General features: G+C 36.1%; 1 protein-coding gene across 1 annotated transcript in view; it reads right to left on the bottom strand.

The window, feature by feature from the left end:
- Positions 1-23636, bottom strand: part of LOC149070233 (chordin-like protein 1) — a 78012-nt gene extending 54376 nt beyond the window's left edge. The window contains exons 1-4 of the mRNA XM_089249881.1: positions 23548-23636; positions 18960-19067; positions 7976-8142; positions 855-942 (exon numbers count right to left, since the gene is read on the bottom strand). Coding sequence (XP_089106007.1) covers positions 855-942; positions 7976-8142; positions 18960-19067; positions 23548-23563 — 379 coding nt within the window. The 5' untranslated portion in view covers positions 23564-23636. The remainder of the gene's footprint in view (positions 1-854; positions 943-7975; positions 8143-18959; positions 19068-23547) is intronic.
- Positions 23637-26933: the final 3297 nt, after the last annotated feature.

Raw genomic sequence — 26933 nt, forward strand, 5'->3', positions numbered from 1 at the left:
CTCTGTCGCTGTGATTCTCGAAAAACCCCCCATTAACTTCACGTCATCTGTGAATTTGCTAACAATCCCATTGATACCCTGATCGAGTTTATCGATAAAAAGGGGAAAAAAGTATGGGGGCCAAGGACACTTCCTTGAGGAAATCCACTTGTGACGCCTGTCCTATCAGAGAATTTCCCACTCACCATAACCCGTGAGATGTATCTTTTAACCATGATTCTATCCAATTCAGCAAGTTGCGCCTAATCTCGTGTAAACGCGTCAAGAGTTTACCATGTTAGACCCGATCGAATGCCTTTAGAAAATCAAAGTAAAGAACAGCTTTATTTTTGTCCTTAACCAAGTTTTAGTCACGTGATCACAGAAGAAAAGGAGGTTAATCACACATGACTTCTCCTTCCTGAACCCGTGCTGATTATCCGGCAATACATTATTCTCGTCTATTCACTTCACCAAATGCCTTTTGATAATAATTTCCAAAATCTTCTAGAGGAAGCTCGTGAAACACACTGGGTGATAATTTAACATAGTTTCTCTACTACTCAATTTAAATATCGGAATTGCTACTAACATTAATTAGGCACTGAGTGTGTCACATTTCAGGTGTTATGTCGAGATTTTCTATGATACAGTGACGTGAGTGTGCGTACGGGCGTGAAATTTTTAAGAATTTTTTAAATTCCAAAAACAGAACCTATTTCATGATAAGCATTTTTTTAAATCATACTTATTTTATGTCAATGTTTTTGATTCTCAGTTAGTTTTTAAAGCGTTCAATAGATTTTTCTTACCCTGTATATTTGTATGTTTACTGATTACACCCTGTATATTTATCGACATGCTTGTTGTCTTACCTTGACATGTCTCGCAGCAATCTTTACGGTCGTCATCAGAGCACATCTTCGCATTGCATTTGACAGTTGAACAATTCACACGGCCATCCTACGTGGAAATTAGAGATGCATGCTTACAAGTAAAAATTACTGGCAATTTCATTTCTAATCAATTTCAACATTAATTTTTATTTTTGAAGAAATTTTTCAAAATATTAAAAACAATTTTTTTTCAAAACGAAATATTTACCTGATAATACGTTTTACCTTCTACAGTTTCTATTTGCAGTAAAAACAACTATCTGCAATTTAAACCACACTTCCTAATGACTGCAAAAGACTGAATACAAAAATTTTATGCATCAAATTTTGTTTTTGTGCTGAGGAGATGAATATTTGGGAATTGGTCATTCACTGTGGGCCGATTTGGTGACTGGAAAATAGAATATGCCAAAAAAAAAGAACTTTTCGCACTGATATTAATTTTAAATACTGTCAATAACTTCTAGAATACAAGTCCCGTATCTGGACGTTTCACAAAAAATAAAACTTGAGTAAAAATGTAGTTTTAAATTTAAGAAATAATAGGACTTGTTAAATCTTATATTCCCATATAAACTTCATCCTCACATTATTACTCCCAACAGTAGTTGTCATGTTATTTTCGATGAGCTCTCCCTGATATAGATGCTTCACATCGGGAATCGTTTCTGATTGTGTTCTTATATTTTACATTATTCCCCCGCTGTTTAATATGGCCAGCTCTAGTATTATCGCCGCTCTCTATTAGTAAGAGAAAAAAATTGGTCTCAAATACTGTGAAAAACGTAGAATTGGAGTTCGTGCTCTCTATTGCAAATAAACCCAATGTATTGATTGAATACATTTTCCTATAAACGTAAGACGGATAGCCATTACATTTAGTCTTTAAGCTTAAAATACATTTTGAAGCAGTTGAAATACCCAACAAAACCCACCAAACTGAAACTGAACAGTTTTTCCAAAAGATGTTAATTCATTTGATATTAAATGAAAATATTTCAATATGTAAACTGTGTGCGTGTTAAATTTAGTTTCGTATTTGTGCAATAATAATGTATTTTCATGACTTGAAACGCATCTCACATATTGTCAGAATTTCATTCTTATTCAAATAAAGAACCATTTGAATTACTATTAATACTATATAATACAATCAATAAAGGAACCCCCCCCCCCCCTTCCCCGATACAGTCATCCCTCTTTAACGGACATTTTTTTTTATCCCGCGAGTATTCGCAAAAGAAGGGTTTTACTGTAATAACAATGAAAACCGTAATATATATTTATGCGCACTCCATTTCTATTAGTCAATTTAAGAACTTCACATTGAAAAGAATGAAAAAAGAAAAAATCAAATCATCACAAGATGATTGAGCAGGATACTACGTTGATGATCTGTGGATGATGGGAGCACTGTGGGAATGAAAGCTATGTTAATAACCGCACATAGAATGCTTTTCTCCCGTAGATTCCAGAAATCATTTTCCCAGAAAACTTTTGTCTTCTGTTATTTCACACAAAATCGATCCCCATAGGAGTGAAAGCTCAACTGATCATCGGAATTCGATCCGATCGGAATCTCTAAAGATAAATACACTAAAAGCAACGGAAACAAAGAATTCTTACGAGGGGGGGAGAAACAAAAAGGAAAAACGGAATCCGTTCACACGGTTCACCGTTCGGACCTGAACTAAATCAAGGATTGTTTTATCACATAGTTCTTTTGTTATTATAACTCTTTCTTTAAGTTGCATAAAAATACGGAGAGCTCTTATTTTTAATCAGAAATAGTTGTAGAAAAAAGGGAGGGAAAAAAGTTATTATTTTATTGTTAAAAAAAAAACAGGAGGTAGGGAAAGGAAAAAGGACTAAATGTCTTTCGGAAAGAAGAGGGAAAAACTGAACAAACAGGAAAAAAAGTGGAGAAGATTCGGTCGCAAATTGAATTATCTGTCCGATGACCCATCTTTAGTTCAGTGGATATTACCACGGATAACTAAAACCACCATCACACACACACACACACATATATACATTTGCAGTCCACGTGATGGGCATTAACAGGTCTGCGAATGCCGGTCTGGTGGAAATAGTTTATAGCCGTTTATCGGGCGACATGGATTCTTTTCTCTTGTACGGTTTCTTTGACTATTGCTTTCTTTTTTTCCCACCCCTTGTGTCTTTTAGTTGTTGGTCAGTGGCTTTCGTCATCTTCTTTCGAAGGCAACACCGCCAGGTTCAGGATGTTACAGATGAATTTCAACGAGTTCTATTAATTTTCTGATTCTTTTTATTGTTTCTGTTTTATCAGTTGCACTTGCGTATTCTTCTTTGAGAAATCCCCACGATACAGATAAACTCGGTTATAACGTTTATCATTGGCAGCTCGGGGTGATGACCATACAGAATAATGTTAATGAATCTTTCTTATAATGGCCTGGGAAAGAACGTCACGTTCTTCGTCGCTTTCGCTTTCTTTTCTTATGACGTTTCAGGAGAAATTCTCAGAATCAGAGCTGATCACAATTAGGGCCTCCAGACCAATCGTGGCCCCGCTCTGTCCCCCTAGGCGATAAACAATTAAGGCCGTGTCGTTCAGCTACACGGCCCTAATTGTTCAATCCTCCCTTACACTGAAAGTGAGATTTATTACACGTTTGACCCCAACGACTCGCTCATTTATATGACCCTTTTTCGGGGAATTCCTGTATTTCCTGTAATTTTACAGTTCCCCAACTTTTTCCCTTATAAAAATGTCCCGTTTTTCTCAGCAAAGCTAACTTTTATTTATAATCTTTGCTGCTACTACTAAATCACACATGCATCTCATCCTTGTTCCTCTGAGGAACCTGCAATGAATTGGCGCATGTACGTGTTGCGAACCTAACGTGAAGTTTGTTTCTTAGGAATTCTTGTTATGTGTTTGGAAGCAGACGACTTGGCTAGTTTATTTTTGCTTGGCGTGGTAGGCTTGAATTTTTAAATATTGTAGGCCTGATTACATTCCGTAGCAAGACTTTTTAATGATCGCATTGGCACCTCGAAGTTGAGAATAACAGAAAACCAACTTCAGCCGACCACCGACTGTGCCTCATCGAAGGAAATTCGCATCGCTCTTCCACCATGGCCCAAGCCCGGGTGACCGAAACCGACTATGACCCCTGCTCTGCCCCCATAGGGGATATAAGCTGACCAGCAGAGCGGGCTCATCGTCGGTTTCGGGTCCTCGCGATGTGAGCCCCGTCACTATGAACCACGATCGCACAGCGGCGATCTTTACTGAATTTTCTTTAATCTTTACTGAAAACTGGGGAATGAAGATGGTTTCCATATATTTAATAAATTGCGTCATAAGGAATATGGCTATAAATATTCATCTCACATATTCGAAATTTATTTTTCCCCCGTGAACTTCATTTTATTGTAGCCGTTGTGGCGGTCGAGTAGTCATAGTGCCGGACTCACATCGCGAGAACCCGAGTTCAAACCTCACTGTCACCGCAGTGGTGGTGGTCAGCCGAAGTTGGTTTTCTGTGATTCCGAACTTGAGGTGCGAATGCGAACGAATTTCTCCCTTAAAAAGGTTCGCCTAAGAAATCAACAGGCCTGCAACAATACAATTACTCCATCATTACATTTCACTAACATTTCGAAAAATAGATCGCAGTATTACACAAAGCAAGCATTACATAGAAACAAACTTTACTTTAGGTAACACGTTCACAACACGTACACACACATTCCAACATGAACCAATTCGTTCCAAGTTTTGCAGAAGAATTCGGACGAGGTGCATGTGTGGTTTAGTAACAGTAGTAGCTTCGGTTGTAACGATACCACGGTTATAAAAACGAATGAATTTCCAGCTTCGATGTTGCATTGTGTTGAGATAACGCAGGGAAAATTTGAAAAACGGTCAAAATGACACTTATGGCGCTTCTATGGTGTTACTCTTATAAAATATATGTTCCAAATACTATCTCTCTTCGTTGTTGCGGTACAGAGTGGCTTTTGAAGAGGCAACTGACTGACGTATGAACTTTCACTTACTCAAATCCTGCAGTTTCGGGTACTGGAGGGCATACTCAGATCAATCTGCAGTAGTCTGAAGACCAAGAGACTGGAGTACTTGAGCTGTTGCCCGTTTTCTCTCACCCACCACTACTAAGATAATTTTAAAACATAAATATAGAGACTGAGTAAAAATTACGAAGTTTTTAATTCACAACTTTTTCACGATCACAAGAACAGGGCTGTTCTAATAAGTTCGGGTGGGAGGGTGAAGATCCACCCTCGGAACCTAGAACGGGAAACTCGAGTCATTCTGACTTTTATTCTTCCGGTCTCAAGGCTACTAGGAACTGATCTTAGTATACCCGCGTGAGAGAGGAGGGTCTAAAAGTGCAGAGGTACTCAGTACTGTGCTTCAAGTGCTATTTTGATTTCTGCTTGTATACTCTTCGTCTTAGTTACCAGATCAGGGCCCGCCGCTCTGTCTCAATGATTTTCGCAGGTGGTTGAAAAAGATCTGGGTCATGCTGCGAATTGTGAATGTGTGTGTTGTGAACCGTACGTGAAGTTCGTTTCTGTGTACTGCTTAATACACTCATGTCCATAAATTAAGGATAATTCGCAATCACACGGAAATCGAAATCTAAAGTAAAAATTTCACCTGTAGAATTATCACACACATTTGCAAGAATGATATGCAAATTTCAGGAAGCCACCAGACGATGCCGATAGTACGTCACAATGACGAGAGTGTAAGAGGGGGGTATATAAGGAATGCTGGCAAAGAAGTGAAATTGTTCACAATAGTTCTGTAAGGCGCTCAGTGCCATAAGCGAATAGTTATGACACAGAGGACGCATGTGGATGATTTTTTACGTGGTAGAATTATCGGCCGCCTGGAATGTGGGCGTGCCAAAAGAAGCAGACGGAGCACAGCATCCGACCTGTCTCGTCAGCTATCTGCAGCCACGGGTACCACAGTTTCAAGGCAAACCGTGTACAGACGTTTGGGAGATATTGGTTTATATGCTCGCAGGCCTGTCAGATGTGTTCCGCTCACGGCAACTCACTGTCGGCAGCGATTAGCCTGGAGAGAGAACATGCAATGTGGACATCGTCACAGTGGGCTTGTGTGATGTTTTCCGACGAGTTCAGGTTTAGCTTGCAGTCTGATTCACGTCGGACTTTCATATGAAGAACGCCAGGTACCCGTTACCACCAAGACAACATCATGGAACGACACCGTTACGGTGGTGCAGCATTGCTCGTTTGGGGTGGAATTATACTGGGTTCCAGAACAGATCTGCATGTTCAAACCAGAACCATGAAAGCCCAAATTTATCGGGACATCATTCTGGAACAACATGTACGTTTGTTTAGGGGTGCCATGGGCGCAGAATTTGTGTTTATGGATGACAACGCCCGTCCTAGAGCAAACATCGTAAACGAATGCCTTGAATCTGAGGATATAACCCGTATGGAATGGCCAGCATTCTCACCTGACTTGAATCCGATAGAGCATGTGTGGGACATGCTTGGCCGACGAGTTGCAGCTCGTCAATAACCTCCTACATGTGTACCGGAACTTCGGAGAGCATTGCTTGCTGAGTGGAGTGATCTTCCCCAAGATCAGATCGATAATTTGATACTCAGCATGCCTAGGCGTTGTACGGACTGTATTTCATCGCATGGGAGACATACAATGTATTAACCATCATACCAACCATGTAATACTAAGTTTTTGTAAAGGAGATATTTTTTACAATTGCTCCAGGGAGCAAAAATCGTAGTTTTTATGAATGGTATCATACATACACCATCGTTTTTGTTCTTTATCTTTTGTTTAATAAATGGGCTTTATGAATAAGTAACGTTTGTTTTGTTTCTGAACCTTTATTTGCCGGAGCTGGCATTATCCTTAATTTATGGACATGAGTTGTATATTGTGTCCTTCCCATCTGCCATAAAGTTTTCTAACTATGAGTAAGAGTATAACTATTGAATAATTGTACCGTTGTGAGCCTGTTGCTCTCTGTGGCGAGACTTCTCACCGGAGAGATTGGCTCGGATTCGCACCTCCTTGTGGGAAACCGCAGAAAACTTCAGCCAACCACCATTGCGACGACGTTCGAACCTCGCGTTTTGAGTCCACCACTATGACCACTCGACCACCACAACGGTTCTGCTTGCATACTAAGAACATCATTTTTTGAGTATTTATGTCGTAGAGATGTATTACCTTTGTTCGCTTTCAGCCGTAGTAATGCACCAACTGTCCTCCTAGTGGCAGATTCTGTAACGTTTTATTTTCTTAACCCAACAAAATTCCATTGATACTGGACAATTTCGAAACTCTCCGTCCGGTGGTTCTTACTCCTGACCATTTTGAAATTAATCACCCTGCACAGGCAAGATTAATACAGGGTGGGCGAAAAGTCCCGAACACATTTTAAAAGTTAATAAAAAATGAACAAATTGTCATAAAAAAAAGTGCGGTTTGCACCAAAATGCTTATTATCGGGCGTCGAGATTTTTTTTTTTCTGTTTTTTTGATGAATAATAAAAAGTGTTCGAAATTTTTCACACGAAGATGGCACTATGTCACGAAAAATTCGACATAGATCATATATTCGACTCAAACGAAATGTTTTAACCATATGTTTTGGCTACATCTAAACTGTTTCACTCGTTTAGATGTATCCCGTGCTAAAAAGAGTACTCGTATTGAAATTTGATAGTATTACGTAAAGCAAATCGTAAATCAAAGACATTAATCATGCTCTGTTTATGCCGCATTCATCTGCTATGTGCTCTTTCATCATACAGCGCCATCTGTGAGCGAAATGTTGACCTTTTTTAATTATTCATAAAAAAAAACTCGATGGCTTTTTAAATATTTTGGGGCAAACCGCACTTCTCATTTCAAAATTTGTTGATTCTTTTATCAATACTGTATTTAAAATGTGTCCAGGACTTTCCACCCACCGTGCATTTCATTGCTTCAATTACGCTAGTCTCTTCTAAACTCGTGCAGTTGAAGAATATTATGAGTACATTTTTATATAAATGGTTTATTTGAAAATACTCACGTCTTTACAGAGACAGTTCACGCAGAAATTGGTGGTGGGTGTCTTCAGGTGCCTGAACCATGTTTCACCGACTGGATATTCTTCTCCGTTGAAGGAACATTTCGTCTTTCCAGACGATGCTGTCGCTGCAGTTGACAATGGCGGAGGTGGAGGAGCTCCGACAGAAGCTATAAATGGGGGAGGGGGAAAATACATTTTAAAATTTTTGTATTAATATTTTATGTTTTTTCATTTCGTATAATTTACTTTAAGCCTATCCCCCTCTTCCGTCCACGCTACTTGTTTTCGATCTAAGAGAAAACCCTTTTCGGGGTGCGGCTACGCAAAATCAACCATTAAAATCACTTGCGCTGTACTATCCACATCTCAAAAGCGGTTTTTGCGTGAGTGCGAGTGTGAACCAGGGCTATATGATAAGTAGTTAGTAGTCCATTTTCCCTCAGAATATTCAGGGGAAAAAAATCCCTGCTCATGCAGGTACCAAAAAGAAATTATTGGGCTCAGAATGGGCGATTTCTATGCCCAGCATCCAATCACTATGCGGTATTTGCGAGCCAATCAATAAGATTCTACGTCAAAATAAGAAGAAACGAAATAGGATGCTGTGTTTCAAAATGTGGCAAACTTGCTAGGTAGTCTGAATGACGTTTATGGCAAACACTGCAGAGGCCTTCTATCTCTAGGAGATGCTGGCCGGAGTTGGTATAAGCCACGTCTTACGTGACGTCATTGCTCAATCAGAACCGAGAGTACGCCCGCTTTGCTACCCTGCTAATTACTATAGTTTGCAATCGCTGTACTGTCCATTTCATTGAAATATTTCGGAAATTGTCTTTTCGATTATTATCATTAGTATCTGTATATTTATTGGCTTGTGTGTTCAGCAATTTAGATATTTAAAATAAGAAGTTTATAATTTTCTTATGAGGTAACATCCACTGAGAATTCTTATCTCGAATCCACTTCAGTTGAATCGCTTACGTTGATTGCATGTTTTATTGGATTGGTTGAAAGCTAACTCCAGACAGATAATCTCAATTATCCTCTGAACTTTTTAATAATTTTTAATTATCTTCTTTCATTTTCGTTTGAATTTAGAAAATGGGTTGCAGAAGTGTTAACTTTATTATTACCGATATAACTACAACATAATGGGAAGCAAATTTTAAAAGAAAACTCCTAATATAAAATTTGAAATTATTATTTTGAATGCTAATATATAAAAAGTTATTATTATTTATCAACTATTTCTTGGATTTAATCCATCGCTTATAGATCATAAAAGGATTGTGAAAATTCCACACGCGTATACCTGTGTGACACTAGAACAATACCATAAACGAGAAATCTCTCATTTAAAACAGTAAAATAAGCTAAATAATAAAACAGTAAATTTATATTAATAAATTAATAATTAAATATAAAAAAATGCCACGCGTCTGTTCAGCACGTTTTTTCGTGTGCTGATGTGGTCTGCTAAAAAGATGTGTTTCAGTATTGAAGCAAGGCAGTAGCTTCGAAACCACGCCCACTGAGACAATTCGGAAAGCGGGACTTCAAAGGAATGAAGTTCCATGAAAACTTTCAATTGGGTCAAGTCTAAAATATACTAGCTCGACCTATGGCCTGCGAAGTCAAGTGATGTTGCCCACGACCTCAAACCATGGCCGTATTAGTGAATCATACCCCCCCCCCCCCCACGGGCCAAGTGATTTTTCTGAGGTTCTACCAATCAAATTCTCGAAAATTTCAACCAGATTGCATTTTTGTGAGGTCCCGCTTCTCCTTAGCCCCCCCCCCCCCGGTCTGTGCACGGGTGGGCCCATGTGTCAAGACGACACTGCCTCAAACCTAATTTTGTAAAAATGAACTGAGTAGCACATTTATGCGTAGGTTACTCAAGTCCCCCGCGGTTCAGTTCCACATTAAGTGAATTAGATTATTCCTAGATTACTTACGTGACCCACGGTATAGTTAAAGACCACGTGAGTGACTCGCGGCACATTCTCAGATCACCTAAGTGATCTATGGCATATTTACAAGTCACTTAGGTGACCCGCAGTGCAGTTCCACATCTGTTGATTGGCCCCTCGGCAGATTCCGAGATCACTCAAGTGATCCACAGCATATTTACAGGTAACTTCAATAACCGGCGGCACATTCCCATATTACTCAAATGACCCACGGCGTATTTACAGATTACTTTGGTGACCCACAGTGCAATTCATCATCACTTGAGTAGCCGCGGCACGTTTCCAGATCACATAAGTGGCCCCCGCGGCACATTTTCAAACCAAAATCCAAAAGGTTCAAACACCCTTGGCCTAAAAGGTTGAAGACCCTTCAGGTTACGGTAACGGTAAAAAATTCGCTGTAAGCTCAATAACTAAGAATGCATAGTGCAGCATGCATTGATTAGAGACGAGTGTTACGTGGAACCATAAATTTTCTGAATATTATTCCACCAATTTTCTGTTTTTTTTCCACAGCACAAATAAATCGTCCAAAATAATTCATCATTTCAAGCCAAAAACCTATAAATTTTCCAGAAAAGTGGGCAATTCATACTTCCCCGCGTAAGTCATTTTAATAGTCGATTCGCCAATTGCAAAAACCAAAAAAAGAAGTAAATTTATAGTCGTTAAATGTATTTTTTTTTTAAAAACTAAAAACAAAAATCTAAAATTACTGAAAACATTAGGAATTCCACGACAAATCATGCCGTCTAATAAATCATGTCACGCCAAAGACGGTATTCAACACCTTCCGTTTGGATCATTTCCGCCAAATAACACGGATCTCATATATATATACACACTATTAATTATGAGTAGTTTTTTTTTTTTCTTTTGCCCCCTTCAAGATAATTACAGAGAAGATGGAGGGGGGGGAGGCAGACGGAATCTATATAAATCAAGTCTCCACGCCCAGTAATGCAGAGACTAATGCAAAAATTATTATCGATATTTAAAAAATGATGCCTCACTTCAGAGACCGAATATATATCAATGTCTATTTCTGTTACCCATCGGGAGACAGTGCATTTTACTTATTTATTATTATTTTTGGGAGCCTTTCCTTCATGCTCTTAATCTTCTTCGAGCCCAGATCGTAAAAAACGCAAAAAAAAACTTGCTCATAGATAGTTTCCGGGAGGTTAACCTGAGCCCATTTATCTTAGGAATGTCTATACTCTGAAAGCAGCATTGAATCATTAATTTATATCATCCATTACCAATCCAGTCTGTAACGACCCAAGATGAGGCCGTCGCTTTATTTTTTATTCTATTTTTTTTTTCTCCCTCCCCATTTGCGATTTCTCCCTTGAAAACACCCTCTTTGAGAACTCTCCTTACAATCTTTATTTCTCCACCCTTACAGCTTTCTTCATACTGTAAATGTCCCGGACGTCCACGGGGGGAAAAAAAAAAGACAAATACTACCCATCGTCAGGTTATTGAACTTGATGTATTACTAGTTACTTCCCGAAAAGAAAAGATTTGGGTCTTGCTTTGCGCATGTTTTGTTATGAAATTTTCGATTTGAAGTTTTCATGGTCACCCCCCTACTCGGTTTACAAACCGAATTCGTTCCTGATGTCTGTTTGCAAAATCAAAATATTTTTGTTCGCATAGGGATAAATGTAAAATGGATTATAATTCGTTCCTGGGACCTCGATGATTTCTAGTGTCAATTTTTGCGACGCTCCTTTAGGCCGGTCGTCCACTGGAAGCGACAACATGCGGCACGCCCCGCGAACGACCACGTGATTCCCCGACATCGCGTCGAATGACTGGGAAGGGGGTGTCTGGCGTCGTCCACTGAAAGCGACTTTTACGCGCTACTGAATTCGCGACTGCACTCCGTGCACAGACGAGTGTGCTGGTTAAACAATCTTCAGAAAGTATTGAAAAACTAAAATTTTTGGGGAAAACTTATCAAGTCCATACTTAATGAGACAATTGGCGCAAACTCGGAGAAGGCGTTCTTGTTGTAAATAAATGAGTAATTACATTTAATTTATTACTACTTACAGCATCACAACCCATAAACGGCAATTATCAAATTTACAGCTTTCATGCTCACGCGGATAAGGAGGAGGGGTAGACTCGTCTGTTCTCGTCTACGCGGGGAGAGAGAGACCCACCGAAAGTGGAAAAAAACGGAGCGATGGTGTGTGACAAATAAACAATCTTACTGTGGATGCGTAGACAATACAAGACGCGTATATTCCCAATTCAAGCGGAGTCATCGCGATTCTCCGCTCGTCTGCTGATGTCGCTCGCTCAAGAACGTTTGCAGTAGATGACGTCCTCTTACTATCTTACCTCAATAGGCTCTGTCTTGTGAATACGAACTACTTCGCGCGACAGGTTTATCGCTTCAAGTCGCTGTCAGTAGACGACTAGTTTCATGCTCATGGGCATAACGTATAAAACCTATTGATATAATCAAAAAATAACACTGAAAATACTTTTTCCTGGAGAGAAACAATTTAAACTTTACGAGATATCGGGCTTATATTCTGTATCAGGGCAGAGTCGGACCTATCTCTATAGTCTCATTAGTTTTACCCACACTGGAACCTCTCAATAACGGACACTTTCGGGGGCCGAGGAGTTTGTTCGCTAACGAGTGTCTGTTAGAGAGAAAGGCAAAATACATTGAGGCACGTCAACTCACTCTCAACTCACTCAATTCAAAAACTCACTCTCCGTTAACGGAGAGTGTCTGTTAAGGAAGTTTCTACTGTATTAATCTCAGAGAGTGTCAAAGTTCTCAAATATTTTTTCCAGCAAAGCAACCTGGATACAAAGCGTTCTAAACCGAACTCATGCTTATTTGAGCCACTTGCTGCCAAGGAAAGCCGTAGCAAGAGAGAAATGTCAGAATAGTGCCTGACATGTAAAAAAATGGCTGATTTAAATGGAATAACATGTATGAGTCTATTGTTTTATCACTTTTGTTCCCGTCCTTTCCGAAACGAAATGTCAGTGGTAACCGCCCCCACTGCGAAATAAATTTCTGGCTATGGCGCTGCTGCCAAACTTTATCAATAAGAAACGTAGGGCATTAAAATGATGTTTCTAAACTGTCAGTGAGTGTTGATTCTGTGCCAGAGATTATTGCAAAATATCTCTGAAAAATATTTTTTTAACATAAACCTTCTGCATGTTTGAATTGAAACAAACTGATCCATGGGCAGGATCGGAAGAGTCTTATTTGCAGAAAACGAACTTGAAAAAACAAATCGTCATGTCTGCGTAGATTTCCCAATTTCACTGTTGCTTCGGATTTGGTCGAATTTTTTTTTAATTCCATGTTCGTAACTAAAGACAAGTTCGTAATGTAAACAGAATAAATTTTTTATTGTTCGTAAACCAAACTGTACGCAAATTGAGGGTTGACCGTACTTGGAAAGATCAGTTTTCCGACCGATGTTCCGTGGCAAGTCAAGAACCGAGATACGTGATCCCAAAAGTCGAAGCGAAGAAAAATGAAACCTCATACTACAGTTGACACTCGTTACAACGACCGCCTATTATAACGACTGTTCCATTATAACGATCGGTACGACAGCTTCCAAATGTTTTCCTATTCCCACCATGTTATTGTTTTATCCATTATAACGACTGGTAAATGTCATTTACTCCATTACAACGACCGAACTTAGCCCCCCCCCCCATTTATTTTGCTGTTTTTTGCAAAAAAAATGGGGGTTTTCTGCAAATATTTCTGAGCACCACAAAATCGAATTTTTTTTTTTTCAAATAAGTTTAAATATTAATCTAAATATTGTTTTATCTCGAAAAATTTTAATCTTACGGATGTACAGCGGAAATTTCATTTGAGAAAAAACACGTTCAAAGTTTGCTTCTGGATACTTTCAAATTATCATTCATTTCTTTTGTGCTCTATTTTGAATGAAAAATTAACCGATTGACGCGAAATGTTTTTACATTTGATTTCAAATTAAGTGATAACAATTTTATTTTCAAAAAAATCGACTTCTTGAAGCCTTAGAGGCTGAAAAAATTACCATGCCCTGTGTGTGAGGGGAATAATGAAGGGATTATCCTGATGCTAATTGCGGGAAATAGTATTTTTATCCAATATATTTTTCAACCAATATTTCTATATATAAGGTATCCTGTAAGTGTCAATGTGGCCTTTATCTCATCAACCATTCGGGGTAGAGGTGTGGTCCTAATTTTGAAAGTGTTCAAAAACCACTCTATCTGCACCAGTTTCGAGAGGGAAAATACAGTGTGTCATGAAATTAAAAATATAAATTTTTATACGGCCCCTCTTTCCTCTTAGAAAATCGAAATTCCTAAGTTCCAAGAAGAAAGTTGTTACACTGTCTTCGCAGCCAAACAAAAAAATTTCTCGTTTCCATGTGAAATATTCACTGAGATATTTGAATTATAAAATCGGAGAAACAAATTTCGAAAGAAACAGCATATGAACTAGTGGATAACGCTTTTTTCCCTCATTCATGCTGTTCTTTCCTAATTTTTCTGCGGTTTTGAAATTCAAGTAGCTCAGCGAATATTTTACTTAGAAACGTGTATTTTTTCTTTCTTAGATGAGACAGGGAAACAACTTTATAATTTTAAGGTAAAAACATGGGGCCATTAAAAAAAGTTAGATTTTTTCATTTTTAGCACTATTTATTCTCCACTCTTGAAAATGGTACAGAGCATTTTTTAAATTAGTACCATAGCTCTACAATGAACGCTTGATGAGATAAAGGCCGCATTATAACTTAAGGACACCCTATGTACATGCGTTCACCATGTATTAAATTAATAACGTTAACAGAAAAATTGGCCAATAGGTGGCACAATCAATCGAGGAATCATTCTACGGGTGTTCAACATGCTCGGTTAGCAGCTATGATTTGACATTTGGAAAAAAAACAACAACAAAAAACGTGTTTTCTACACCCAAAAGTAATAATCTAGGTGCATCGGATTCCTCATTGTTTAAAACCTGGGGAAAGGAAGAAAATGGGTATACTAAGCATAGGTTTCTTGGCCTTTCATGTTTCACGAACCCATTGCGTCAATAAAATCCGAGGAACCATCTTTGGCAATGAAATGAAAATCAAAGACCCCACCAAGGTTATGGTGTCGCAGGGAATTTTTCTCCAATAGGGTTGTTAATAAATGGAATAGCTTACCCCCGGAGGTAGTAAATTGTAACAAAATTGACACGTTTAAAAAGAAATACGATAAACATGTTGGGGTAAATCGAGAAGCTATCCATTCTTAGAATAAGACAACCATAAGTAATCTTTATGGGCATCGTATAATATTTTATCATGTGTATATATTGTTTGTAATTCGTGTTAATTGCATTTTTAATTGGGTTGCTGTATTTTTGAAACATATGACAACCATATTTTTATGGGCATCTTTTTATCAGCCACCTCGTTGGGCATTTTGCCTGTTGTGGCGTTGTATTTGTATTTGTATTTGTATTTGTAAAGAATATGATATCAGTGAGTTGTAATGGAAAAAAAATAATTGTTTTGTCATCCAACCACACGGACCGCTAGGAATCTCTCCAACGACCTCCAAGGTGTCTATTAACCCCTGCTTGAGAACCTCTGATAGAATACTTTGCCAAACGGAGGTGAATTTTTATGCAAACTGGTGGACGAAAGAAAAAATTGTGAGCTCATTCTCTGGAAAGTCTGTTGTATAAAATTTGGTGTCATTTGGTCAAATAAAACGCCCTCTACAATCGTCTAAGTTGGAAAGTTCAATCTTTATGATTGCCGGTGATTCAACGTTTATAACACTGTTAAGTTTGTTTTTCCGCTCGAATAGTTTCAGTGACAAGAAAACAACTTACACAAGATTTTGCCATTTCAAATTTCTTGAGAGATACAAGAGATCAAGAAATTTCTTATTAGAGACGCGATATAGTATCAATAATAATGAAGACAATGTGTACATAAGTAGGTGACAACATTAAAAACTTGATGGCTCCACTTTGCCGAGGAGCCATGCCCACAATATCTTGAAAAACAAAATGCTTCGTCTTTAGCAAGCTGAATGGAACGAGAACTCAGCAAAGGACACTTACAAGATACAACGTCGAGTGGCTTTGCGCAAGTGTGCACGGCCGCGAGTAAGAACGATTCTTTTAACTGAGCATAGTCCGTTTCCGACACACTTGCAGCGCTTTAAAAGATCATCTCACAATACTTGAAAGTGTGGTGCTACGGGCTTGCTATAGCACTACGTCTGCCAATATCCACGCACATGAGCGTTTCGTTTTGTTCAGATGTCACAAGGTCAGATGACCGCATTCAAGAGAAGAATACTAAAAAGTACAATGAAATTCTCGCGCATTCAAAATTTGACTCAATTTTTAGACATAACCTATACTCGCTGCACGACAAGAAAATTGGACTACGGAAGAAGCAGGATGAATTTCAGCCTTCCAGGCCGGTAAAGCAAATACAAGGAAGAGTCTTCAACTTGCGGCCACGTAGGGGTACTGGAAATTCATAAAAATGATATGGCGTTAAATGGCGAAGTTCTATTGGAGGAACAATAAACACCTAACATGTAAAAGTGGTGAATCAATGCTACCCATAATCAAGCTAGCCAGCTGGTGTAGCTTCGGGAATGATGAAATTATCCTATTTGCCCAGGAGAATTAAGATACTCATGAAACATAAATGTGCGCGTAGAACGAGCTAAAACATCCGGGTGTCCGAACATTGGCTGACTTGGACCAGAACTCCAAGTGACGCAAAAATGACATCGATTTGTCGTTGTACAGCCTATATGACTACAATTCGTGACATCCAATGCACGATGACGAACCGCCACCAACGGAACTTTGGTTATCGCGTACAGACGTGCTAAGGACGCTACAATATCAATTTAGACTTCGATTCTTAGACCACGATTCATCACATTTTGTTGATTCATACTCCTGTAGTCGAACTTGTTATTGTGTTATACAAATTTATATAACAGAATAGCTAATTTTATTGAATGAGTAAATTTATATGTACTCATTTAATAAAATTTTGGACGCACTCATCTTTCGGGACCACTTCGATACCTCATTGAGATGGGAAGCACGGTGTGTCCGGTTCTTCAATGCTCAATGTTCAATCAATAATAATCAGCATTAACTGAAAACTAGCTTAAACCAATATCCTATCCCATTCGGGCTTCAAAAATTTGAAATTAAAATAAAATTGCTATGCATTATTGGCTATCTCGGGGGGGGGGGGGTCTTCAATGTTTCAGACATTGCGGTCCTAATTGAAACTTTTCATGAAGCCAGCAGGCCACAGACTCATACTGAGAGACTCTAGAATTGTGAGATGAAATCTAGATTTTTAACGGTGTATTGTAACATATAGTGGCATACTAACAGATGGGCTACAGGGAAGTAAAATTTTTGAAGGATTTTATTTATTCTGAATTTATTTTTTCATTAATTCTGAAATTATTTCTTTCATTTACTTTTTTCTATTAATTTTAAAATTACATTAAAAAGGAATCTGAAAATTTTATTGCTGTGTTGGTAATACTGACTTTTTTTCATAAATTTTGGAGCTATAATATTTCTTCTTATAAATAATTTCTTTCAGTATTTCTGGAAATTACCTTTCAGTATTTCTGGAAATTACCTTTCAGTATTTCTGGAAATTACCTTTCAGTATTTCTGGAAATTACCTTTCAGTAATTCTGATATATTTCTTTTAATTCTTTAAATCTTTTCTTTTCGTATATAAGATGATTTTCCTTCATTAATCATGAATTCTACTCCCATTCACTATAAATTTTTCATTCAGTAATCATGAATTTTCATCAACTATGGAATGATTTGTTTCATTAGTTCTAAAATTTCTTTCAGTAATTCTGAAGATATTTGAAACTACTTCTTTCAAATATTCTTTTAATTCTTGAAATTACTTCTTTAAGAGAATTTCAAAATTTTCTTTCTATAATTTTGAAATTTCATCACTCGTGAAATAGTTTGGTTCAAAAATTATGAAGTGATTTCTTTCAGAAATTCTGAAATCATTTCTTTTTTTCAATTCTGGAAATTACTTTTTTAATAATTCCGAAAATATCTCTTTTATTAATTCTTTAGTTACTTCCTTCTTCAATTCCAAAGTTATTTATCTCATTATATATTTCTGAAATTAGTTATTTTATTAATTCAGAAATTATTTTTTTCATTAATTCTATTTGTTTCTTCGAGTCTGTGAAATTGTTTCTCTCATTGATTCTGAAACTACTTCCTCGTTTATTCTGTGACTATTTCTTTCATTGTTCTGAATTTTTGTTTTCATTAATTTTGAATTTTTTTCATTAATTCTTAATTTTTTTCATTAATTCTTAATTTTTTTCATTAATTCTTAATTTTTTTCATTAATTCTTAATTTTTTTCATTAATTCTTAATTTTTTTTATTAATTTTCAATTTTTTTCATTAATTCTTGAAATTATTTCTTTCATTAATTATTAATTATTTTCCGTTGAATCTTAATTTTTTTCATTAATTCTTAATTTTTTTCATTAATCTTGAAATTAATTCTTTCATCAATTCTGAGATTTTTTTTTAATTAATTTTTTTCCATTATTTATAAAATTACTTTAAATGATTCTGATTTTTTTTGTTGCTGCAATTCTGGCTTCTTTGTTTTCATCGATTATGTAGTTACAGTGTTTTTAATCATTGAATATCTTCTCTCAGTAATTTTGGACCGAAATTATGTATTTCTTCTTTTTTTTAATTCTTGAACAAAAATTTGGAACTAATTTTTTTTCTTGTACGAGAAAATATATCCCCCCTGCGTGAGAATAACTTTTTCGCAGATCGCATTCAAATGTGCCAAATCCTTCAGTTTTTATCAATTTTTAAACTACCTACGAATACATAGAACACCATGTACGTATATAAAATGTCGAAATTTTATTTATTCTCCATAAAATACTCACTCAGTACTCCAAGAAGAATGAGGAACAAAATTTGAGGTACGTTCGGTAAATTGTTGGTTGATCCAGTCATGTTGCTGTTCATGTTTTCGCTGGATAAGGCAGTGGCAACTACAATGAAAATTAATCATAAATATATAAATTCTGAAAATCCGCGTGAATTAAATAAGTCTCTCCAACATAACAAGAAAAAACAGTTTTAGGATCATTCTGGGTAAAAAACTGACCACTCTACCCAAGTACCATTTTTTTCTCAATGGCAGAACGCGGTACGTGCCCAAAAAATATTCAAAAACATTTAATTCCTCGCTTTGTTCACACGAATTGTAGGGTAAGCAAATTTAAGAATTTATTTTGAAGATATTGAGGCAACATGGGTATTTTTTTCGGAGACCGATCACTTTTTCCCGCATTGCTCAGACGAGATATGGCCCAATTCATGAAATGACCGATTAGTTATGACTAAAGCCCGGTTTATATGCACTAAAAAGTGGCGAAATGTGATGCATAAATATGCAAATATGCACTTAAAAATGGAAAAGTAAGCACTTTAAAATGGCAAAATATGCAGTCAAAGATGGCTAAATATACAGTTAAAAATGGCAAAATATGCAGTTAAAAATGGCAAAATATGCAGTTGAAAAAACGCAAAACATGCAGTAAAAGTCCTCAAAAAATTCTAAAATACGTTACATAAAATGAGAAAATATGCGCCAAAATAACCACCATAAAACATGTTTTTAAAAATGCGTATTATACATTTCTTAGCGAATATTCATGCATAAAAAAAATATCCCCACACATGTATATATTTTCATATGCAAATTAACTTCTACACATTTTTTTGTCTAGGAATTTTTCATTTATAGTTGGTAACAGTAACAGTTGGTTCTGCTCAGTAACGAAATACCACTAACAACAGAATTTCCACGCTATTTTTTTAAAAGAAAAATTGAACACTTTTGACGGTATCTCTAGAAAATATTTTGGCCTTTTTAGTATTAATGCATATAAATGCATAAAATCAAAGAACTTTTCCAGAATAAGTACACATATTATTGAAGGTTTATTGAAATGCAATCACTTTTATTTTAAATACTATTTTTAAATGAATATTGCTCGGAATATTTTCATAACATCGGTTTTTTTTCCCCCCGCAGGTGAGATTTCGTGAATTAATAGAGATGTTTACAGTATTCTTTAAATAACAACCGTTTCAAACCATTTGCGGGGGGTAAATCGATGTTATGAATATATTATGTGAGCAATATTCATTTTTTTTTTTAATTATAAAAACAAAAAGTGATTTAGCTTCAATAAACCTTCAAAAATATGCACTTATTCTGAAATTTGTTTGATTTTATGCATTTATATGCATTGATGTTAAAAATTTCCAAAATATGCAAATGCATAATGTGCATATGCATTTGCATATAATCCGGACTCTAGTTATGACCATAAACTGGACATCGGTCGAAATGTTTACAGATAATTATCACAGAACAATACTATGGTAGAAATTACTCAAACGGCTTTAAATTGTGTCGAGGGCTTTAATGGGGCCTCAAGGATTTAATTACGTTTTTGGGCCCTGACTAGACCATGGCTTTTTGAACCGAAAATCGCATGTACATTTTCCAAAATAAAATGCGTTACATCGAAAAATTCATACAAAAATATAGATGTGTGAATTTTTGTTCACTTTTTTTTAAAAAAGTTTCTTTATTCTCCTCTCTGTAATTTAACTATATATGTACAGGGTGTCCTGTAAGTGCTGATGCGACCGGCCGTTATCTCATCAACAGTCCTTCGTAGAGGTATAGTTTCAATTTAAGCCCTTAAATTGAAATTGACCCTCAATTTACAAAATTAAAAATCTAAATATTTAATACGGTTCCCCTGTCGTCTTACTAACAATTAGAAAGTTGTTGCCGTGAGTCTCCTGAGGCCAACCAACGGAAATGATTCCAAGTTTCCAAGTGCAATATTCGGTGAGATATTCGAATTCAAATATCGGAGAAAATTTGGGAAAGGACAGCATAAATGAGGGGCAGGAGTGTTGTCCGTTAGTTTTTGCTGTTCTTTCATAAATTTTCCCCGATTTTTCAGTTGGAATATCGTAGCGATTATTGCACTTAGAAACATGAAGTTGTTTTTTTTTTCTATTGGCTTCAGGAGATACAGGGCAACAACTTTCTAACTGGAAGTTAGAGAACAAAGACACCGCATAAAAATTTAGATTTTTTTTTTTATTTTGGAACATACTGTATCTTCACTCTCAAAACTGGTACAGAGTAATTTTTGAACGCCTTTTGAGCATTTTTTAAATTGAAACCATACCTCTACGACAAAAGGTTGATGAGATAAAGGCCGGACACATCAGCACTTAGAGGACACCCTGTACATAGAAAACTTATACTAATCAAAAGTAATTGGAATTAAATTTTTGTAAGTAAATTTCCCGCTGCTAATTGATATTGATTAACCGGTTGTCCCATAAATTCATAAATAGTTTAAAAATCCATAAAAATTGAAGGAAGCGCCTGTTATTGGCGCTTACATAAGGTATTCGTTGTAATGTTGACAATGGTGGATAAAGCACTGTTGGTGGAGTTGTTTTGCCTCGGCCATGAATCGCAGGTTGAAACTTTACAAAACATTTTTTACTCAGAAGAGATTGAAGAAAGGTTAAATGTTAAATCACTCGCGTAGGACTGGCTTCCCACTCCCTCTATCGAAAAAAACTTGAACTAATTTTTTTTTCAAGGTTTCGATTGTGATGTTAACTATTGGTGGATAAAGCATGATTGGAAAAGTTGCTTTACTCCACCCACGAATCGCAGGTTGAAGCTTTACGAACGTATCGGACACAGAAGAGACTGAAAAGGTTCAGGTCCGAAAATCTGTCTTTTTTTGTGCAGCGCCCTCTATCCACATTTAAAGTTAAAAAATAACTTTAAAAAAACTTTTTAGCAAACTCTCATTTTTCAAATTACCAGAAAAAATTTCCCCGTTTGTTTTTTTTTTGTTTTTTGTTTTTTTTTATACTGTTTACGAATTTGTTGGATTTGATTATTTTTTGATAAAAAAACAATGTACTTGAACAGCATCTATATTCATCTCATACATTTCATGTAACTCAATTGAATGAATCGCCGTTATACAATTTTATTCATCTGTGCATCATGCGAGGGGTTATCGCTCACTCGTAATTTACCTTAATATTCCTATAGTGTCGACAGTCCTCGTCATCTATAGTATTATAAGATCAATCTTTGACATATCTTTCAGGGGATTCAGAAGGAAAATTCGCACAGAAAACTTATTGGAATTTCTCACTTTCAACTGATGTCCAAGATTAAATAAAAATTTTATACCACATATTTCTATGTTTGTTTTCAAAAATTTAACTTACAATTTAAACAAATTTTTAATTGACGTTGCGTTTGCCCAACGTTGCTTAAAAAATATTTTCAACTAATTCACATATAAATTTTTGTATGAAATAAAATTTTTTGGAAATCAAAAAAGTGATGAATGATGTCCAATGATTCCGTAGTATTTTTTACAAAGGAATTTAATTTTCAATTTTTTTTTTATCAAACTTTTTCAAATTTTAATCCTGATTTTCGATCTTGAGTTTTTCATGACCGCGAACAGAAATAATTTTTAAAAAGGGAAAAAATGTTTTTTATTCCAATTTCTTTTTTTTTGGCACATGGTGCATGAGGTTTTCCGAAATCATAACTACTGATAATTTAATGAGAAATTGAGTTAATTAATTTTTAATTGAAAATTAATTCATTTGAAATTTACATTAATTGTAAAGAAAAACATGCGAAATTAATGACCAATTTTTTTTTATACTTCTCAAATAAGTTTGTAAGCTGTCTCTCGCCACATATATGAAAAAAAATTCAAACTTGGTCACAAATTGGACGAACGATCAAAAATTGAGTGAAAAAAAATTCCAAGTAATTTTCCATTCACATTTTTGTAAGAAATCATCTTTTTTGGTAATCAAAAGTTCACACAACGAGTGTTTTAATATATTTAAAACAAAAAAAAAATCGTACAAAATCTTTACAAAACAAATCAATTTTTCGAAAATTGAATTTTCAGAAATTTATCCTGATTTCCAACAAAGTTTTTTGAATTGTCCCCACCATCAACAGAAATAATTGTTGAAAAATTAACAGAAAAAACGGAAAAACACTAAAATAGCACCCAATTTACTGAAGTTTCTCAAAATTGATATTTAAGTAACCAGTTATAGTGATATTTAATTAACCCGTAATCATATTGAGAGAGCTGTAAAAAATGGGTAAAGAAAATTATCAAAAATACAGATTTTATAAAAATTATTTACTCTTTAAATCTATGAAATTATTAAATATTTATGAATTATGCATGTAATATAACATTCAGTCACGATTTGCTTTTCAAAACTGTAATCCATGTTTTGAATTATTCTGATAAGATTTCATTTCTTGATTGTGATTCTTCGATAAATAATATTTTCTTAATTTCAGAAAATTACCGAGTCCTTATTTAGCTGCGATAAAATTTAAATAAAAGAAATTAAACTTACCGGTCGAAACGAGCATCAGGTTGATTTCCCGACCTCACTTTTCCATTGGCGAAATGCACCCGATACCTGAACCGCAACCACGATTTATTACCGAGGTCTTTGAGCAACAAACTGCGAAGTCGAACCCTTTTTGTCTCTCGCTGACGCCAATACAAGAGCAAAAAAATCGCCAAGGTGTCAAGAAAAAGATTGCCAGGGTGTCAAAACAGTAAAGGTGAAAAATATATAATAGTGTTTTGGCATTTTTATCGAGCGCTTGGCGCGCTAAGTACGTATTATATAAATATTAGTGACTTTTCCAAGAACTTTTCGAGCGCCAGAAAAAAATATCTAGGAAGTTATTCCAAACTTGTTTTGTTGAAACGAAATAGAAAGTAGATTTTCAAGTAATGCAAATTAAATTCTCACAAAAACTATAAAAATTTATGGTATATTTATTTAAATATGATTACCATAGTCTTTGTATGGGACGGAAATAATTATTTCTGAGAACATTTAAAAAATTGGAAAACAAATAATTGCTTTTCTTGACTTTTTCGATTTTATTTCAGTAAATGATAATATATGAACATTTTTGTCCAAAAATATGGAGCGAATCATGAACATTCTTAACTTATTCGAAAATACTGTATTGAAAATAAGATATGTGCAGACAGGTTTAACCTATATTATTTATTTTATATTGATTTACGCGTTTGGAATTACATAAAATTGGAATTATGTACATACTTATTAGGAATTCCTACGTATGCCTATGACCTATTGAAAAATTTATTGATATTATTTTAATTTGAGAAATTTATCCAAATATGAATAATATTTGTTATTACATATTGAGCTTTTAATATTAATTACTGTCGAATTCGGTTATAACCGCCGGATATAACTTGGGACGCTTACTTACTTACTTACCGCATACGGACAGGCTCTGTCACTTGTGCAATGTAAGCATATTGCCCCGGATGGCGTTGCGGAAAAAATTTTATTCCTTCTCTCAATTTGCAAATAGCATAAATATGCACAGAAAAGATACATGAAATCAAGAACATTGCAAAATGATATGAATTAGCGTGACATGTGCATTGTGCAGACGAGTCGACTAATAAAAAAATTTAGATAGTGTAGAAAATATTTTTTGGGGGGGCTCGCGGGAAGGGTGCCGTTGAGGAACCCTTTGGCAGTAATCAATGCGTGATTCCGCAGAACTTAGCCTAGTCAGAATCGGAGTCCTCAGCAAGAAGGAGCTATCATTTTTCCCTCAGTCTGGCCGATCGTCTAGGGCTAGGCCATTGTTTCCCAACCTTTTTTGTCCCATCGCCCCCTTGTTCAGAAATTTTTTTCTCCCATCGCCCCCAACGCAATCTAACCCATAGGATCCTATGTTATTCCCGTAGGTTCTACCGCCGCCTGGAACATTCCATCGCCCTCAAGGGGGCGTTAACGCCCACGTTGGGAATCACTGGTCTAGGCCATAGTTTCCCAAACTTTTTGTTCCACCGCCCCCTTCTTCATAAATTTTTTTCTCTCATCCCCCCTCCTAACTCAAGCGAAACTGTAGAATCCTATGTTATACAGTAGCTTCTTTTACCCCCACCCCGTACCAGCTCACTGTACACCAGAGGGTGATATTGCTTACTTTGGGAATCACTGTTCTAGGCTCTACTGGAATGGTGCTGGGCCTCTTCGCGTCTAGATACAATCCGATCATCTTTGCTTTCTCCGGGTTTATTTTCCAGAAATTTCACTCAGTCTTATAAGTTTCTTTATGTTTTCCGAAGAATGTCTGGAAATCTTTTTTTAATTTTCAAATATCGAATTATTAACTTTGTATTTCCTCCAGAAAAATTGTTTTATGCTTTCAAGAATAATTAATAGAATGCATGGTTATTTTTTCTAAACCCCTTCCTGGAAATCTTATGCAGTTGACGTATCGCGGATTATCCTTTTTGTTTTTCCCCCCACGAAATATTTTCACATTTTTAATAATAATTATTATTAATCGTACGTATCGATTTCTTTTTTGTCCATCTCCGGAAGTAAATGATAATCTTCTGGATTCGATAGTGAGATATTGCGTACGGAAACGCGTGCGGGGGTGTTTTTTTACCGGCTTTTATAAAGTGCTGGAGAAAAAAGAGAGAAATTGCACCGCTGTTCGTAGAATTTATATCTTAAAAAGTCTCCCGTGGGCGTTTGTTTACGCCCTTGACCGCAGTCATTCTCTTAAATACCGAGATAGAAGTAGAATTGGGTTTTCACTAAATAAAACAACGCGATATTATCCACAACCAAAATTTCTTTTTCAAACAGTTTATACCGATGTTCTCGACTGCTGTTAATCCCTTGTAATACTACTAATTTGGGGAACCCGTAAAAATTTAATTGTTATTTCATCCATTAAAAACGTTTTCTGAAAAAATTAGCGGATTTCATTTCATAAAAGATTTTCACGGATATAACTAAAAAAAGGAACACGGATTACTAAAGAACATTGGCTTAAATCAGATTAAAATACGTTTATTTACCACCTGGGAGAGAAATGGTAATAATTTTTTTTTCATTAATTACCTAAAATTATATTTATCAACATAATTGAAAATAAATTTTAATTTCTCATAATTATATAAACGTAATCACGATTCAACCAGCCTCTGCTCTACTTACGACCACGTTCCGTTTTCGAACAACGGGTAATTTAGTAATCATTTGCAATAATTTTAAGTAGATCTGCGGTATTTTATTGAGACATAATAAGAGTGTGATGGGGATGAGGATTTACCGTCAATTTCACCGGCCAATTATCGCCAATGAGTGTCTCGTACTGGTTTTCGTTTGTGGTTTTCAAAGCGTATGTCGTGGAAGCTGGAGATGTTTACGTGCACTGGAGATATTTAAGAGAGCACCAGTACTCCCCGAAGCACCCAGAGTGCTCGATACTCGTGTCCTATTTCGAGCTCGTGAGCACTTAATCAACGTTCCAATCAAACAGCTTGTAAAAATTGCTCTCTAGGATTGAAATCATAATGACTTCGTGCATTCGTTTGTCAAATTTTCTGACAAGGGTGCTCTTCTTTCGATGATGTATACAGGCAGTGCTTGCGACTAGCAAAAGGTTGAAGACCACTGCTCTAAAAGGAGGGCGCACACTTGATAGCCAATAGCCACCATCTGGACCACACAGTAGACCACACCTCTCGGTAACTGACGCCCATGGGATCAAAAATTTTGTTCTCTAACGGTTAGTGTCCGCTAATGTAGAGATACGATATACAGCGGAACCTCATTTATACGACTTTCACATTTATATGACGTTTGGCTCCGGTTTCAATTGGTTCCAATACATTTTACTGTTAAAATATATTACATTATTGCAAAAGTAATACACC

This window comes from Pholcus phalangioides, unplaced genomic scaffold, assembly GCF_987345545.1.
Source record: "Pholcus phalangioides strain wild (caught in Gottingen) unplaced genomic scaffold, Ppha-v1.0 ptg000022l_1, whole genome shotgun sequence".
NCBI classification, from domain to species: Eukaryota; Metazoa; Arthropoda; class Arachnida; order Araneae; family Pholcidae; genus Pholcus; species Pholcus phalangioides.